Source organism: Pseudophryne corroboree, chromosome 9 (assembly GCF_028390025.1).
Source record: "Pseudophryne corroboree isolate aPseCor3 chromosome 9, aPseCor3.hap2, whole genome shotgun sequence".
NCBI lineage: Eukaryota > Metazoa > Chordata > Amphibia > Anura > Myobatrachidae > Pseudophryne > Pseudophryne corroboree.
The window spans coordinates 215,599,071-215,616,645 of record NC_086452.1 but is presented as its reverse complement, the minus strand read 5'-3'; the positions used below and the strand labels follow the sequence as shown (position 1 = coordinate 215,616,645).

At 41.9% G+C, this 17,575-nt stretch overlaps 1 protein-coding gene across 9 annotated transcripts in view; it reads right to left on the bottom strand.

The window, feature by feature from the left end:
- NTNG1 (netrin G1) overlaps nt 1-17,575 on the bottom strand; it is a 501,549-nt gene that overhangs the window by 308,858 nt on the left and 175,116 nt on the right. For all 9 annotated transcript variants that reach the window (XM_063940103.1, XM_063940104.1, XM_063940105.1 and 6 more), the window contains exon 3: nt 12,505-13,145. In XM_063940103.1, coding sequence (XP_063796173.1) covers nt 12,505-13,145 — 641 coding nt within the window. The remainder of the gene's footprint in view (nt 1-12,504; nt 13,146-17,575) is intronic.

The window sequence follows — 17,575 nt, the reverse complement described above, 5'->3', positions numbered from 1 at the left end:
CTGCTGGAGTCTCCTGTAAAAGCAGCGGGTCCTGAAAGCTTTGAGAACTCGGAATACTGTGGCATTGAGCAGTGTGGAGGCAGAATGGAGCACTTCAGCCCAGCCCCTGAGCTGGCCCCTCAGTCATCAGAGAGCCGGGAGCAGCAGCAGCACCATCCGGCGATTGTCCTGGTGAATGACAGCAGCCCAGGCTGGTAGGTGGACCCGACAGTATGATCTTGCATCAGCAGCATATGTGGGGCACAAAGATCTTCCATTGTATCTTCTAGCCCTGCTTGAGGGTGGTGACGCAGCTTCTGAACCCCCATTGAAGGCAGGGGTTCAGACGTCCTCTTCTCCAGAAAGGCAGCCAGTGAGCAGTTAGGGGAAAATCAGATCAGAAGGGACAAGCGGCTGATCAGAAACAGAAGCTAAGAGACTAGAGAGCGTTGAACAGGTCCAACCAGCAGCAAGTTAGCCACCTAAAGGGAGGTAAGTGAGCCCTGTTAATAAGCCACACATCATTACACCATATATTAATAGGAGCCTCAGTCCATTTTATATAGCCCCAGCAGATTGTCACAGGCTCATCGCTGAAAACTCCCAAAGAACTATTGCACTAGTTTTTGGTAGATCACTATTGATTACTTAAAACTATACAGCCAGCCTTTGTATTACCAGCACCATTTAGGAAAATAACAGGAGCTGACAAACTGCGGTAAGCACTACTGTGCAGAAACAAACAGCCTGCTACTGTAAACAAAGATAACACAATGATGTGTAGTAATTCCTTAAATAAAGTCTTAACCAGTTTTTATACTAAAGGAAGGTAAGATTTTAAAAAAATTGGGGATGACGGCATGCGCACGAAAACTCACTTGTCGAGTGTGGATGCCAAATATTTAAAGGTTTCTTTTTAAATAGGAGAATTAATACCAATAACCCACAGACACCCAATAGGTGGAGATACTGGGTGTACCAAGAAACTCACAGGATGAGTGGCTTTGTTCCTCCTATAAAGGTATCTTTCACTCGATTATCTTAATCTTGTTCTCTTTAAGGTTAGATTTACTCCAGATTTGGTACATGAAAACAAAATACAGTCAGGCAATGTGTAGTATTTTCACATAAACGGGTTATTTATTACCCACACCAAGAGCTTTCTACACTGTGGTGTATACAGCCGTTTATGTGAAAATACTACACATTTCCAGATTGTATCTTGTTTTCATGTACCAAATCCGGAGTAAAATCTAACCTTAAAGAGAACAAGATTAAGAAAGTCAAGTGAAAGATACCTTTATAGGAGGAACAAAGCCACTCATCCTGTGAGTTTCTTGGTACGCCCAGTATCTCCACCTATTGGGTGCCTGTGGGTTATTGGCATTCATTCTCCTATTTAAAAAGAAACCTACAAATATCTGGCGTCCGACAAGTGAGTTTTGGTACGCCTGACGTTATCCCTAATTTTTTAGAATCTTACCTTCCTTTAGTATAAAAGCTGGTTGCGACTTTATTCAAGAAATTACGACACATTGTTGTCTTATCTTTGTTTACATGTACCATTCTGGAAGAAACGCCTTTAAGAAGAGGTATCACGGTTGACAAATCTTTGGATTTGTTGGTTTGCTTGCTTCTTATTTAGTGTTGCCTTTGATCTATTGCCTTATTTTGTATTTAATTCTGTATCTTTTTACCTGTGTTGGGCAGGTTTAGGCCATTTGATTGGGCATACACTCTTGCGCCAGAATTCCCTCTAATTTTATTTTAAGCCTGCTACTGTAGATCAGCAGCTTTCTCAGGACGCAGCCAGGACTCCATAGCGCAGTAAGGGATAATACAGCTTCTGTATTGTAGTAAGCAGTAATAATTCTGGAATGAGCACCACACAGATAGGCAGCATAAACTTGCTGTGCCCAGTCAGATAACGGATAAATTACACAGATGAGGATAGAGACCTTCTGCAGCTCAGTATAATATACTTTTGTTACACTAATCACCTGGAGCTTCAAATTGTTACCATTCAAGGAAAGAAAACATTAGTTTTCTTCAGAGAAATTCTGTTCATACAAGCCATTAATTTTTAATATAAACTTTGGACTGAGAATTGAGGCATTAAACACAGGAATTTCATCAGCTTTAGAGAGTGCACCAATTCACAACCTTTCCACCATGGATAAAGAGTTATTGGAGGCAATGAATGGATCTTGCAGCTAAGACAGCCGCGGCTAAAACAATGAAATCCGGGAGAAATTACATATCTGCTGCCAGTGCGCATGTGCACCGTTGTGTTCCCGGAAGCCAGAAACACAATCTGTTCCAAATTTATTTCGGAAGGGTCCACGAACGCAACACCAGAGCTGAAATGAAATAGGAGACAAAGCACTGGGATTGATTTACTTACTGGATAGCATATTTTAAACTACCGCTATTACACCACTAAGCCTGCAGCCGGTTTGTGGAATATGGACACTGGCACTATACCGGAAGTGTGATCCCGGCACTTCTGGTTTTGTGCAATACCTAAAGATTTTTATAAAGCATCAGTTTTTCCAAATAATAAGCATTGATCATTTAAATTGCATATAACAGTGCAATATTATTATCCATTGCTTTTTGTTACATTATTTTTAGCTATGTAAGAATACATTCACTTTTGTGACTTTCTGACCCAGATATAATTACCCACCATAGTTTAAATAGCACCTACATGTAACTTCTGTCACACTGCCTGATGAAGAAAATTTCAAACCGATATGCATTGCATGTGACAGGAGTGGTAACCTGGATATACAGTGGAGGAAATCCTACATTCCATTGGATGAGAGGGCCGAAAGGGGCCAGTTTCGAAGCCAACTTCTCTAAAATATCTATTCTGCCCACCATTCATAGGAATCTGGTAATCTTCCATCTTGCCTTTTTATCTGTGTTTTTGGTTTGATTGTTTTTGTGAGAATAACATTTATGGATTACACTATGTTCTACATTCACTTATGTTTCCACATGTTTTGAAGTGCAACACATATGTGGAGAAAAAACATAGAACAACTGAGACGTATATACGCCTCAAAAGGAAAGTAACGTTTATTTCATTTATATTAATCCGCTTTCTCTTACAGTTTTATGGGATGTATTCTCTCTAATGTATCCATTACTCAATGCATTAGGACACTTACCAGATCTAAGTCTTTTCTATTTAGTCACCATTAGTATATGGTTGTGTATACTAGCAACAACAATGAGATTAGTAGTATTATGTGCATTGTATATTTATAAGAAACAAAGTTTATGTCTCTAACTTATTATTTAACATTTTTTAATCTTTGCTTATGTTACCAACCTTGCTATTATTCCAATGTCTATTTCTTTTATCTTTGAATTTCTTTTTCATCTTTATCACACTATTGTCCATTCTATCTCTCCCTTTTTAAGTATCGTCTGTCTTTATCTGTTGCATATTTTTCTTATCATATCCATCTTTCTTCACGCCATTATTATTTCCACCTTTTATTTATTATTTTACTTTGTATCCCACCTTTCATTATATTTTCCACCACCCCCACATCACATTTCCTCTTCTTTCCATTACTGAGATCTTCTGAATGTTCCCAATGTCGTCTCCTTTCCTGTTCTCATTATCCTTTCCATCTACTCTATAACGAATCATCACATCCTCCCCTTATCCTTATTTTTTCATCTTCGCTCTTTCCATTTTCCTTGATATTTTTTCATGTTTTGCCACGTTTCATCTATTCCTTACATGTGTCTTCTTTTTTCTCCCCCCAATATCATTATATTTTCCATGTACCCCTTGCTTTATATTTTAGTATTTCCAATGCCAGTATGTTTCTGTCATTACCGTTGACCTGTATGTATTGTACATATACAAATTTCACCCATTTAACTATATCTCTCCCTATTTTGGGCCTGATTCAGATTAGTACATTAACTTGATGGTTACATACTAATGTTTGTGGGTCTGAGCATGAACAGGACCTCTGTGATTGCTGGCATCCCCCCTTAGCAGCAGCATGACTGACATGCTGTGTCGTTTGCAGTGCAGAGTGGAGGCGGCAACTGGGACTGTTTTACAAAGTGGTGGCATATCGCCCCCATTTTGTAGCTGCGTTGAGCCTGGGGTCTGCTTCCTCAGATGTAGACTTCCTGCGCCTGCAAGAGTGGTTCAGTCAGTCTGACCATACTTAAGCTTACACAAAATGGCCAGGGACAGCAACGGTGATCCAATGTTGCATTTTCGAACGCAGCACTTGGACTGGACAGGCTGGTACAGGAGGAGTCTATTTCATACAGATGGCTCCTATAGGCAACAGCATTTGAACTGCACTTGTACGGTATTGCACGGCTGCTTCCTTGCGGCTGTGCAATACCAACCACATTGCAATCAGGCACTTTATGCAACATCATGTTATGTTCCTTTTATATGCAATTAACCCTTCCTCATTTGATTATTCTACCTAAGCTGCTCATCCTCCTATAACACAAGTAGAACACTCTGCAATGTGTAGTTCATCTGGCTTCAATAATTTTGATTCTGTAGCTCATATATTTTAATGGGCTTTTTCTGGCCTGCGGTATCATAGCAGCTAATCCTTGTTATCTGTCCAGTCTCCTGTTGCAAAAAAGGCTCTCCAGAATTTAATCCCACCCTGATGGGAAAGACAGCACTTTTAGTGTTCGGCATGAAACATTTTGTTCAGGTCCTGAATCCATCCACAGAGCATACCTAGATAAGCTGTTAATCCTTGCTTGGCAAGAACACATACCCAGGAGACGCGAGGATTCACTTCTTGTTTTTATACACTTACCTGTCCAGGATATTGTGAGGAGGAAAATAATTTCCCAACACGCAGAGAGACTTAGGTTTCAAAAATAAATAACACTATCTCATATATGTGTGATTTGTAATAACAGTATGAACTGCACATTGGTAGCCCCAAACCCATATTTATTATGTGTACAGCCACAGACTACATAGCATACCTGTGTGGACTCACTCCCCTTTAGAATGTAAGCTCTTGCGAGCAGGGCCCTCTTTCCTCATATGCTTTCTTACTTAAACCATCTTCTGTTCAATACTCCCTTTGATGACACCAAATCCCTTGTTTTTCTGCCACCCCTATACTTATTTCAGTGTCATCTGCTGGTGCATGTATGTTTACATACCCTGTACTTGTCCTATATTGTCTTGAACTTTAAGTCACTGTTTCCTTGTTTTCCCTACTTGTTTATGTACTTTGTAATTGGGTGCGGCGGATCCCTTGTGGCGCCATATAAATAAAGTATAATAATAGAAGTAATAATAATAATAATAATATCACTGGATCAAAGAGATATAGATTGCCAAGAGAAAGAAAAGAGGCATGAGACCGAACAATGCAGAAGAGCTGAAGGCCGCTATTGAAGCATCCTGGTCTTCCATAACACCTCAGCAGTGCCACAGGCTGATAGAATCCATGCCCCGCCACACTGAGGCAGTTATTCATGCAAAAGGGGCCCAGACCAAGTACTGAGTACATATGCATGATTATACTTTTCAGAGAGCCGACACTACTGTATTTAAAATCCTTTTTTTATTGATTTTATGTAATCTCATTTTCTGAGATTTGGGATTTGTTTTTGTTTTTTTAAGCTGTAAACCACAATCATCAAATTATAACAAATAAAGGCTTGAACTATTTCACTTTGCATGTAACTATTTAACTTTTGCACAATATTCTAATTTTCTGAGTTTCACCTGCATATATTATATATATGGGATGTAGTTATGTGACCGGCGGTCAGGAGACCGCCGGTCATAATAACGAAGCCAGGATCCCACACGCTAACAATCCTGACAGTCGGCATGCTGACTAACAGGCGCTATTCCCAACGTGGGTGGTCCACCACACCCACAGAGTGGGAATAAAACCTGTGGCGAGCCCGCAAATGGCTTGATTGCACTTGTCCCCCGCCCCCCCGCGGGGCATCTAAAAGCTAGGATTTCAACGTCGGTATGGAACCCAACCCATATATATATATATATATATATATACATACAGTATATGTATATACAGTATATATATATATATATATATATATAACATGTGTTTTGGCTCTTATACTGCATTTTGTACTGTGTTTAGAGTTGAGCATGGTCACATGTATATTTCCATGTCTTTATTTTGGGCAATAGGCATTTTTTTAAGATATGTGCAATCATAAATCTAGTGCATAGAAGCGTAAAAGACAAATTGTGATCATCTTCCTCATCATCAACAAAACTTTCATCTGAGTTACAGTATACCATTGCTGAGATATTTCACTGTAGCTCAAAATAACACATATCTCAAAGGGTGTGCTTAACTTGGATCTACAACCAGTGTTCACCTCAAGAGCAAGGGGCAACAAGTGTAAAAATAAGAATTTACTTACCGATAATTCTATTTCTCGGAGTCCGTAGTGGATGCTGGGGTTCCTGAAAGGACCATGGGGAATAGCGGCTCCGCAGGAGACAGGGCACAAAAGTAAAGCTTTCCGATCAGGTGGTGTGCACTGGCTCCTCCCCCCATGACCCCCCTCCAAGCCAGTTAGGTACTGTGCCCGGACGAGCGTACACAATAAGGGAGGAATTTTGAATCCCGGGTAAGACTCATACCAGCCACACCAATCACACCGTACAACTTGTGATCTAAACCCAGTTAACAGTATGATAACAGCGGAGCCTCTGAAAAGATGGCTCACAACAATAATAACCCGATTTTTGTAACTATGTACAAGTATTGCAGATAATCCGCACTTGGGATGGGCGCCCAGCATCCACTACGGACTCCGAGAAATAGAATTATCGGTAAGTAAATTCTTATTTTCTCTATCGTCCTAGTGGATGCTGGGGTTCCTGAAAGGACCATGGGGATTATACCAAAGCTCCCAAACGGGCGGGAGAGTGCGGATGACTCTGCAGCACCGAATGAGAGAACTCCAGGTCCTCCTTAGCCAGGGTATCAAATTTGTAGAATTTAGCAAACGTGTTTGCCCCTGACCAAGTAGCTGCTCGGCAAAGTTGTAAAGCCGAGACCCCTCGGGCAGCCGCCCAAGATGAGCCCACCTTCCTTGTGGAATGGGCATTTCCATATTTTGGCTGTGGCAGGCCTGCCACAGAATGTGCAAGCTGAATTGTATTACACATCCAACTAGCAATAGTCTGCTTAGAAGCAAGAGCACCCAGTTTGTTGGGTGCATACAGGATAACAGCAAGTCAGTTTTCCTGACTCCAGCCGTCCTGGAACATATTTTCAGGGCCCTGACAACATCTAGCAACTTGGAGTCCTCCAAGTCCCTAGTAGGTGCAAGGCACCACAATAAGCTGGTTCAGGTGAAACACTGACACCACCTTAGGGAGAGAACTGGGGACGAGTCCGCAGCTCTGCCCTGTCCGAATGGACAAACAGATATGGGCTTTTTTGAGAAAAAAAACACCAATTTGACACTCGCCTGGTCCAGGCCAGGGCCAAGAGCATGGTCACTTTTCATGTGAGATGCTTCAAATCCACAGATTTGACTGGTTTTAAACCAATGTGATTTGAGGAATCCCAGAACTACGTTGAGATCCCACAGTGCCACTGGAGGCACAAAAGGGGGTTGTATATGCAATACTCCCTTGACAAACTTCTGGACTTCAGGAACTGAAGCCAATTCTTTCTGGAAGAAAATCGACAGGGCCGAAATTTGAACCTTAATGGACCCCAATTTGAGGCCCATAGACACTCCTGTTTGCAGGAAATGCAGGAAACGACCGAGTTGAAATTTCTTTGTGGGGCCTTCCTGGCCTCACACCACGCAACATATTTTCGCCACATGTGGTGATAATGTTGTGCGGTCACCTCCTTTCTGGCTTTGACCAGGGTAGGAATGACCTCTTCCGGAATGCCTTTTTCCCTTAGGATCCGGCTTTCCACCGCCATGCCGACAAACGCAGCTGCGGTAAGTCTTGGAACAGACATGGTACTTGCTGAAGCAAGTCCCTTCTTAGCGGCAGAGGCCATAAGACCTCTGTAAGCATCTCTTGAAGTTCCGGGTACCAAGTCCTTCTTGGCCAATCCGGAGCCATGAGTATAGTTCTTACTCCTCTACGTCTTATAATTCTCAGCACCTTAGGTATGAGAAGCAGAGGAGGGAACACATACACCGACTGGTACACCCACGGTGTTACCAGAACGTCCACAGCTATTGCCTGAGGGTCTCTTGACCTGGCGCAATACCTGTCCCGTTTTTTGTTCAGACGGGACGCCATCATGTCCACCTTTGGTATTTCCCAACGGTTTACAATCATGTGGAAAAAACTTCCCGATGAAGTTTCCACTCTCCCGGGTGGAGGTCGTGCCTGCTGAGGAAGTCTGCTTCCCAGTTTCCATTCCCGGGATGAAACACTGCTGACAGTGCAATCACATGATTTTCCGCCCAGCGAAAAGTCCTTGCAGTTTTTGCCATTGCCCTCCTGCTTCTTGTGTCGCCCTGTCTGTTTACGTGGGCGACTGCCGTGATGTTTTTCCCACTGGATCAATACCGGCTGACCTTGAAGCAGAGGTCTTGCTAAGCTTAGAGCATTATAAATTTACCCTTAGCTCCAGTATATTTATGTGGAGAAAAGTCTCCAGACTTGATCACACTCCCTGGAAATTTTTTCCTTGTGTGACTGCTCCCCAGCCTCTCGGGCTGGGCTCCGTGGTCACCAGCATCCAATCCTGAATGCCGAATCTGCGGCCCTCTAGAAGATGAGCACTCTATAACCACCACAGGAGAGACACCCTTGTCCTTGGATATAGGGTTATCCGCTGATGCATCTGAAGATGCGATCCGGACCATTTGTCCAGCAGATCCCACTGAAAAGTTCTTGCGTGAAATCTGCCGAATGTAATTGCTTCGTAGGAAGCCACCATTTTTACCAGGACCCTTGTGCAATGATGCACTGTTTTTAGGAGGTTCCTGACTAGCTCGGATAACTCCCTGGCTTTCTCTTCCGGGAGAAACACCTTTTTCTGGACTGTGTCCAGAATCATCCCTAGGCACAGCAGACGTGTCGTCGGGATCAGCTGCGATTTTGGAATATTTAGAATCCACCCGTGCTGTTGTAGCAGTATCCGAGATAGTGCTACTCCGACCTCCAACTGTTCCCTGGACTATGCCCTTATCAGGAGATCGTCCAAGTAAGGGATAATTAAGACGCCTTTTCTTCGAAGAAGAATCATCATTTCGGCCATTACCTTGGTAAAGACCCGGGGTGCCGTGGACAATCCAAACGGCAGCGTCTGAAACTGATAGTGACAGTTCTGCACCACGAACCTGAGGTACCCTTAGTGAGAAGGGCAAATTTGGGACATAGAGGTAAGCATCCCTGATGTCCCGGGACACTATATAGTCCCCTTCTTCCTGGTTCGTTATCACTGCTCTGAGTGACTCCATCTTGATTTGAACCTTTGTAAGTGTTCAAAAAATTTTTTAGAATAAGTCTCACCTAGCCTTCTGGCTTCAGTACCACAATATAGTGTGGAATAATACCCCTTTTCTTGTAGTAGGAGGGGTAATTTAATTATCACCTGCTGGGAATACAGCTTGTGAATTTTTTCCCATACTGCCTCCTTGTCGGAGGGAGACCTTGGTAAAGCAGACTTCAGGAGCCTGCGAAGAGGAAACGTCTCGACATTCCAATCTGTACCCCTGGGATACTACTTGTAGGATCCAGGGGTCCTGTACGGTCTCAGCGCCATGCTGAGAACTTGTCAGAAGCGGTGGAACGCTTCTGTTCCTGGGAATGGGCTGCCTGCTGCAGTCTTCTTCCCTTTCCTCTATCCCTGGGCAGATATGATCTTATAGGGACGAAAGGACTGAGGCTGAAAAGACGGTGTCTTTTTCTGCAGAGATGTGACTTAGGGTAAAAACGGCGGATTTTCCAGCAGTTGCCGTGGCCACCAGGTCCGATGGACCGACCCCAAATAACTCCTCTTCCTTTATACGGCAATACACCTTTGTGCCGTTTGGAATCTGCATCACCTGACCACTGTCGTGTCCATAACATCTTCTGGCAGATATGGACATCGCATTTACTCTTGATGCCAGAGTGCAAATATCCCTCTGTGCATCTCGCATATATAGAAATGCATCCTTTAAATGCTCTATAGTCAATAAAATACTGTCCCTGTCAAGGGTATCAATATTTTTAGTCAGGGAATCCGACCAAGCCACCCCAGCTCTGCACATCCAGGCTGAGGCGATCGCTGGTCGCAGTATAACACCAGTATGTGTGTATATACTTTTTATGATATTTTCCAGCCTCCTGTCAGCTGGTCCTTGAGGACGGCCCTATCTATAGACGGTACCGCCACTTGTTTTGATAAGCGTGTGAGCGCCTTATCCACCCTAAGGGGTGTTTCCCAACGCGCCCTAACTTCTGGCGGGAAAGGGTATACCGCCCATAATTTTCGATCGGGGGGAACCCACGCATCATCACACACTTTATTTAATTTATCTGATTCAGGAAAAACTACGGTAGTTTTTTCACATCCCACATAATACCCTCTTTTGTGGTACTTGTAGTATCAGAAATATGTAACACCTCCTTCATTGCCTTTAACGTGTGGCCCTAATAAGGAATACGTTTGTTTATTCACCGTCGACACTGGATTCAGTGTCCCTGTCTGTGTCTGTGTCGACCGACTAAAGTAAACGGGCGTTTTAAAACCCCTGACGGTGTTTTTGAGACGTCTGGACCGGTACTAATTGTTTGTCGGCCGTCTCATGTCGTCAACCGACCTTGCAGCGTGTTGACATTATCACGTAATTTCCTAAATAAGCCATCCATTCCGGTGTCGACTCCCTAGAGAGTGACATCACCATTACAGGCAATTGCTCCGCCTCCTCACCAACATCGTCCTCATACATGTCGACACACACGTACCGACACACAGCACACACACAGGGAATGCTCTGATAGAGGACAGGACCCACTAGCCCTTTGGAGAGACAGAGGGAGAGTTTACCAGCACACACCAAAAACGCTATAATTATATAGGGACAACCTTATATAAGTGTTTTCCCTTATAGCATCTTTTTTATATATTTCTAACGCCAATTTAGTGCCCCCCCTCTCTGTTTTAACCCTGTTTCTGTAGTGCAGTGCAGGGGAGAGCCTGGGAGCCTTCCCTCCAGCCTTTCTGTGAGGGAAAATGGCGCTGTGTGCTGAGGAGATAGGCCCCGCCCCTTTTTCGGCGCCCTCGTCTCCCGCTCTTAACGGATTCTGGCAGGGGTTAAATATCTCCATATAGCCTCCGGAGGCTATATGTGAGGTATTTTTAGCCAAAATAGGTATTCATTTGCCTCCCAGGGCGCCCCCCTCCCAGCGCCCTGCACCCTCAGTGACTGCCGTGTGAAGTGTGCTGAGAGGAAAATGGCGCACAGCTGCAGTGCTGTGCGCTACCTTTAGAAGACTGAGGAGTCTTCTGCCGCCGATTCTGGACCTCTTCTTACTTCAGCATCTGCAAGGGGGCCGGCGGCAAGGCTCCGGTGACCATCCAGGCTGTACCTGTGATCGTCCCTCTGGAGCTGATGTCCAGTAGCCAAGAAGCCAATCCATCCTGCACGCAGGTGAGTTCACTTCTTCTCCCCTAAGTCCCTCGTTGCAGTGATCCTGTTGCCAGCAGGACTCACTGTAAAATAAAAAACCTAAGCTAAACTTTTCTAAGCAGCTCTTTAGGAGAGCCACCTAGATTGCACCCTTCTCGGCCGGGCACAAAAATCTAACTGGCTTGGAGGGGGGTCATGGGGGGAGGAGCCAGTGCACACCACCTGATCGGAAAGCTTTACTTTTGTGCCCTGTCTCCTGCGGAGCCGCTATTCCCCATGGTCCTTTCAGGAACCCCAGCATCCACTAGGACGATAGAGAAATAGTCACATCTTTAAATCGATGCAGATTGTGAGCATACTCTGTCCATCAATTTTGAACTTTGTCCCATCTTTACATTGTGTAATCTCACTTACATGCAACTATAAATGTTTATCTATGTGTTTTAAACACCATATGCATCTGTAGAGATGTTGTAGTGTATGTGTGTATGTGTATGTCTCTTACTATATACACTCTACATGTGACTGTATTCACGTTAATTGTTACAATTCTTTTGCTCTAGTCTTTGATTTGTGCATTTCAAATGATATGTTATAGACAAAATATAGGAAACCTTTCATAGGATATGTACTGTAGTTGAAAATTCCTATTATTAGATTATGGTCAACTGCTCTGTTATCATATACTATAAGTGCTTGAAAAGACAAGGAACCCACCGCTAGGCACAGCTGAACCTCCTACTGTTCCATGTTGGTAATTGAAACATGATGTGCCTACAGCTAGAGAGTAGATACTTATTTTACAAAAATAATTACATTCAACATTTAAAGAGTTGTCTCATTTTATAATTACCTAAATTACAAGTATAATGATGCAATAAACACATACATCTCATGATATTTTCTTACCTGCCATGGATCTTGATGTCTGATATCGCATAGAAATATCTCCCGAGATTTCTTTCATCAACAAAAGTGGCCCCAGTGGCTGGTTTAAGAAGTCTAATCCTTAAATCCGTCACGGTGAAGAAATCCCGCAGATTTTTTGTGGTGTCCAGTTGGCTGTATAGCGAAGCCATATTATGCAACCGTGGTCCAGCAAATATTGCAAAACGATCTTTGATCTCAAAAGATATGGTTTTGGCATGTGCTGCATATCCTGTGGAATACTCCTCTGTACATATGATGTCTAGGACGGTACTTGCAGTCAAGTCTTTCACTGATTTCGGCTCCATCCTAAAGGCGTCCAGGCAGTCAGCAGCATAAAACTGATATGGTTGCCACGTTTGGCCATAATCCAGAGATTTCTCCAGAATCATCTTCTCAGGTCGCCCAGACTCGAAGGTGATGGCAATATTTTGGGTGAGCTCAATGGTCTTTCCCCAGGACAATGTGATGTTGATCTGTAGAGGTCTTGGATAGTGCTTCCAAGTCATAGACTGCCAAAAAGTGCTGGGATTTCTGCCTTCAGCATCAAACATGAGTTCAGGGGGATGGGCAAGCTCCTTGGTGCTGGCGTCACATTCATTGTTGCACATGTACGGATTCCCCTGAAAGGATAAACATTGTGTTCAATTCTATAATAACTGACAATCAATGGTACATATTTATCATATGTTCTTTTGAGAACTAAACTTTTTATTACAGCATGCCCATATGACTCGATCTGGAGGCCTATTTTCCGTGCTTAAAAACATGGCTCCAAATGGATCAGTATTATGCTCACCTGCCAAATTATTATACATCTGAAACCATATTGAAGTCTCAGCATTGCATGGGTGCTTTAAAAAGATCAGTGGCAATTAGCTCTCCCAAGAGGAGCCCAAGCAAGCACATTCTAAACCTGATGCTTTATTTACAAGACGCCTTTATAAATAAATTGTGTTTTAAAAGAACAGAGACAGCGTATTGATCTTTATGTGAATCTTCCATTATATTTTTATTAAACAATGACATTTTGTTTTTCATGTATATATACACACAACAGGGGGGTATGGTTACTCAACTAGGACTGCTTCTATATAGAACAACAAAAACAACGTTTTTGACCTCTTCAATGCCAGAGAGATATCACACCAACCTGTATAACTGAAAGTGTAGGTTGAATGTAACAAGAAGCATTTATCAACATATTGCACTGACAAGTTAACATACACTGCTCATAGATTTTTTTATTATTCAGTTTCCTTCTTTAAAAAACCTTGTATTCAGTTTTTGGTGTTATGATGACATGTTCTATAGCAAGCACAGTGGTCTGAGGCAGAGATTGTTTTGTAACTCGTGTCTCTAGCTCCCAATTTAGTGCTGTCAAACACCACAATGGGGATCAGCTACAGTGGAACTAGGCAGAGTTGAACATCTTGTTTACTGCTGTTTCATCTGTGTATGTATATGTACCCAATGTTTTGCCGTTTCAATACTCAATGAGGGTATAAATCAGGTTGACGCTATTTCATTTTGACTACCTTCTTATTATATTACATTCCTGATTATTCTTCATGGTGCAGGTATGAGTTTTATTAACTGCTTATTTTTCAGTTCAAAACCATTCATAATATAGCTTTTTGTATTATGCACATCTGCAGAACGAATCTCCTCGTCAATAACTAGGGGACACAGTGGGGCGGCATGGTAGCATGTGATCTGACCATGCCAGTTAAATGGTGAAGGTGTCAAATGAGGAAGATAAGAGACACATCTAGGTCTTTATGTTGTGTCACATCATTTTAGAATATTACTTACATTAACATAGAATTGGATGTAGGTTTATTTTAACTGCAATATATTCTCAGGTAGGACCCGCTGCCTTTCATGTATGAATGGCACTACAGAGAAAATACTGCTGGTAAAAGCCACCATCACCAAGTTGCCATTCAAAACATGCTGCCTCTTGTTTTAAAAGCTTTCTGACAGCATATCTATAATAGAGTTCACAATTTGCCCAAGCCTCATCCCTTGTAATATGTTGCGCTTACAGTCAAAATCTTGACTTTATGATGCACCTTTGCAACTAAAGTAAATCATAAACCACACAGAACTTCCCAATATGTCATTGTACAGTATTCCTGGGATCTCTGCAACAACTGCCATCCCAAACTGACTTGCTCTGCTGACAATTGTAAATAGCCTATAACAAGATTATGGGGCATATTCATTAATTATCTGTTCTGAAACTTGATCATTCTAATTACTTATTGTCGCTATTTGCTATTATGATTCACCTGAATGTATTAAAATACACCTGCATTCGCGATCCCTCCATTACTTCTTCAGGCGCTGTGTGCACTACTGAGCAGACCTGGTCTGCTGACCACGCATGCACTAGTGGGGAGTTCCAGGAAGGGAACACTCTCCAGTAGTTTTCGTATAATGTAGTGTATAGGCTACTACAGGCTATCTTCAGAAGCATTAGCTCTGCATTCTGGAGCTTGGTAAATTTGGCTACAAAGCAGCACCATAGAAACCTGTGATCGAGAACAGGAGACTGCAGCAGTTATCACTGATATTTGCTGCGGTCCCAGGCTACATACTTTCGGTGATAAAACTGTGTTTTCGGAGGATATCCTGCAAATAATAGTTGATAAACAGGGCCGTAAAACTTGAATAGAAGCTATAATGCCTTTTGTCTTGTTCTTTGGAAACTTATTTCATATTCTTAATGTCATAGAATCTAGATAACTATTTAAGAAGATACATATATAGTTTATTTTCCTTCAGCTAGAGTAAGGATGCCCCAGTGTATTTGATAAGTAAAAGAATGTGACAGCGTCCAGCTGTGTACCTTTACCCTAAGATAACATCCAGCTGTGTACTTTTACACTTAAGTAATACTGTGAGCCTCATATAGATGAATTATGCATAATAACCTCAACATGAGTACGTGGTCTTGGCTGCTCTGATCACATGATGCTACAACCACTGTTCTTTGTTTATACACATGAGAAAAGAGGTGGAGGAAAATGCCACTAACAGAACTCTTCTAATTAACACCAAGTCAGATTAATTTAGGAATATGATTATGTCTATGCAAGTATTTGAAAGCCAAGTAGTGCATTTGCTTTAATGAGGTTCTTGAAAAGGCCGTCACTTACAGTAGGTGGGTATCCTTCTAATTAGAATTCCATTATAATCTTAAACAGGAATACATCAGAACCCTCAAATTAGAGCATTTGTGGAGTCTGCCTGGAAGTTTTTTCAAATTAAACTGTTTTTAGTATCTGAGGGCCTTGGCAGTAATCATCTGCATCGCAATGTGCCGCCATAGGTATAGCAGCTGCTCTTTGCAACAGAGATGTGACTGGCGGCAATATAACAATAACTTCTGCATTCTAAATACCTTCTGAGTTGGTATAACTTCAGGTATGATATTCCCATGACTCATGGAAGGTCTATGAAACCAAGTAAAGAGGGAAAAGATTCCTGCATGATTGCCAAATAAGGTGCAAAGAAATGATGGTGGATAGGTTCTTGTGGGTGGAGAAAGCCTTCAAGTGCCTCCCTTAGGCTGTATTGATGACTAGATAGTATAAGTACTTTTATGAAATAGCAAATATATAAGGCAATCAAACTGACATCATTCCTGAAGATTGATATGATTTTAAGGTCCTTTTCAAAGCTGAAAACAACACATTAGCAAGACTACATACAGATGGTGCAAACTTCTAGCGAATAGGTTTAACGCTGACAACATCGTAAAAGAAAACTTTGCCAGGTTGTTATTCAAAAATTAAAATTCTACATAGTAAAATTGCTGATGGTAACTAAATATATAAAGGTAAAGTCAATCTACAAAGGTAGAGCAGTATGGAGAAAGCCAAGTGCTTGGGTCACAAAAACAACCTAACATGGATAATATATGGTGTTGGACAGATATATTAAGCAGAATGAGTCTTATTTTGTTTATGTAATTACTGTACATATAACATAATGCAGTTTGATGATATGATTAAATGTATCTTTAAAAACCCATTTTCCTTGTTTTTATTGATTCATTGATGTCCATCATAGGACATTAGGGAAGCACCACACAAAATGGTGCAATGAAGTTTTCTTGAGAAGAAGCTGGAGATGAGTTTTGACATGTCTTGGAAAGACATTAAAAAACTGTCAGGGTGAAGACAAGCGAGAGGACAAGAAAGACGAGCTCGTCCTTCAGGAACAAAGAAAAAAATAAAATAGAAGACCCTCTCGCTCCTAATTTCATCAGTGAAATGCTTTTATTGAAATCAATACCAAGCAAATTAGAATCTCCCAGCAAATGTGCAGAAAATCAATGAGAGGCAGGTGTTGTAGTGAGGAGGGTGAATACTGTGGATGGATTGATGTGCTGACAGACATGGAGAGAAGGAATTAAATGGATGCTCATCTTAGTCGTGGTAAGTCACACAGCACTCACCTTGAATCATTGCATTTATTACAGGTAATAGGATACCCTGCCCAATATTATTTCTACACTTATTAACCAGACTACATCAGATGGAGCAGGCTTCATTGCACTGCTTGTCGTGCCGTGCCAAATGATACACTGAAAAATTCCCTCAATAGTCCAATTAGCCAGTGCATGACTACCAGTGCATACTGATAACCACCCGGTCAATGGAGCACAAAGTCAAACCTGTGCCTCAGAAACCAGCATCTTCTATAGCCATTGAGCTCTATATTATATACATCCATGTAGCTCCTTTACATTTATTTAGTAATACAGGTTGAGTATCCCATATCCAAATATTCCGAAATACGGAATATTCCGAAATACGGACTTTTTTGAGTGAGAGTGAAATAGTGAAACCTTTGTTTTCTGATGGCTCAATGTACGCAAACTTTGTTTAATACACAGTTATTAAAAATATTGTATTAAATGACCTTCAGGCTGTGTGTATAAGGTGTTTATGAAACATAAATGAATTGTGTGAATGTAGACACACTTTGTTTAATGCACAAAGTTATAAAAAATATTGGCTAAAATGACCTTCAGGCTGTG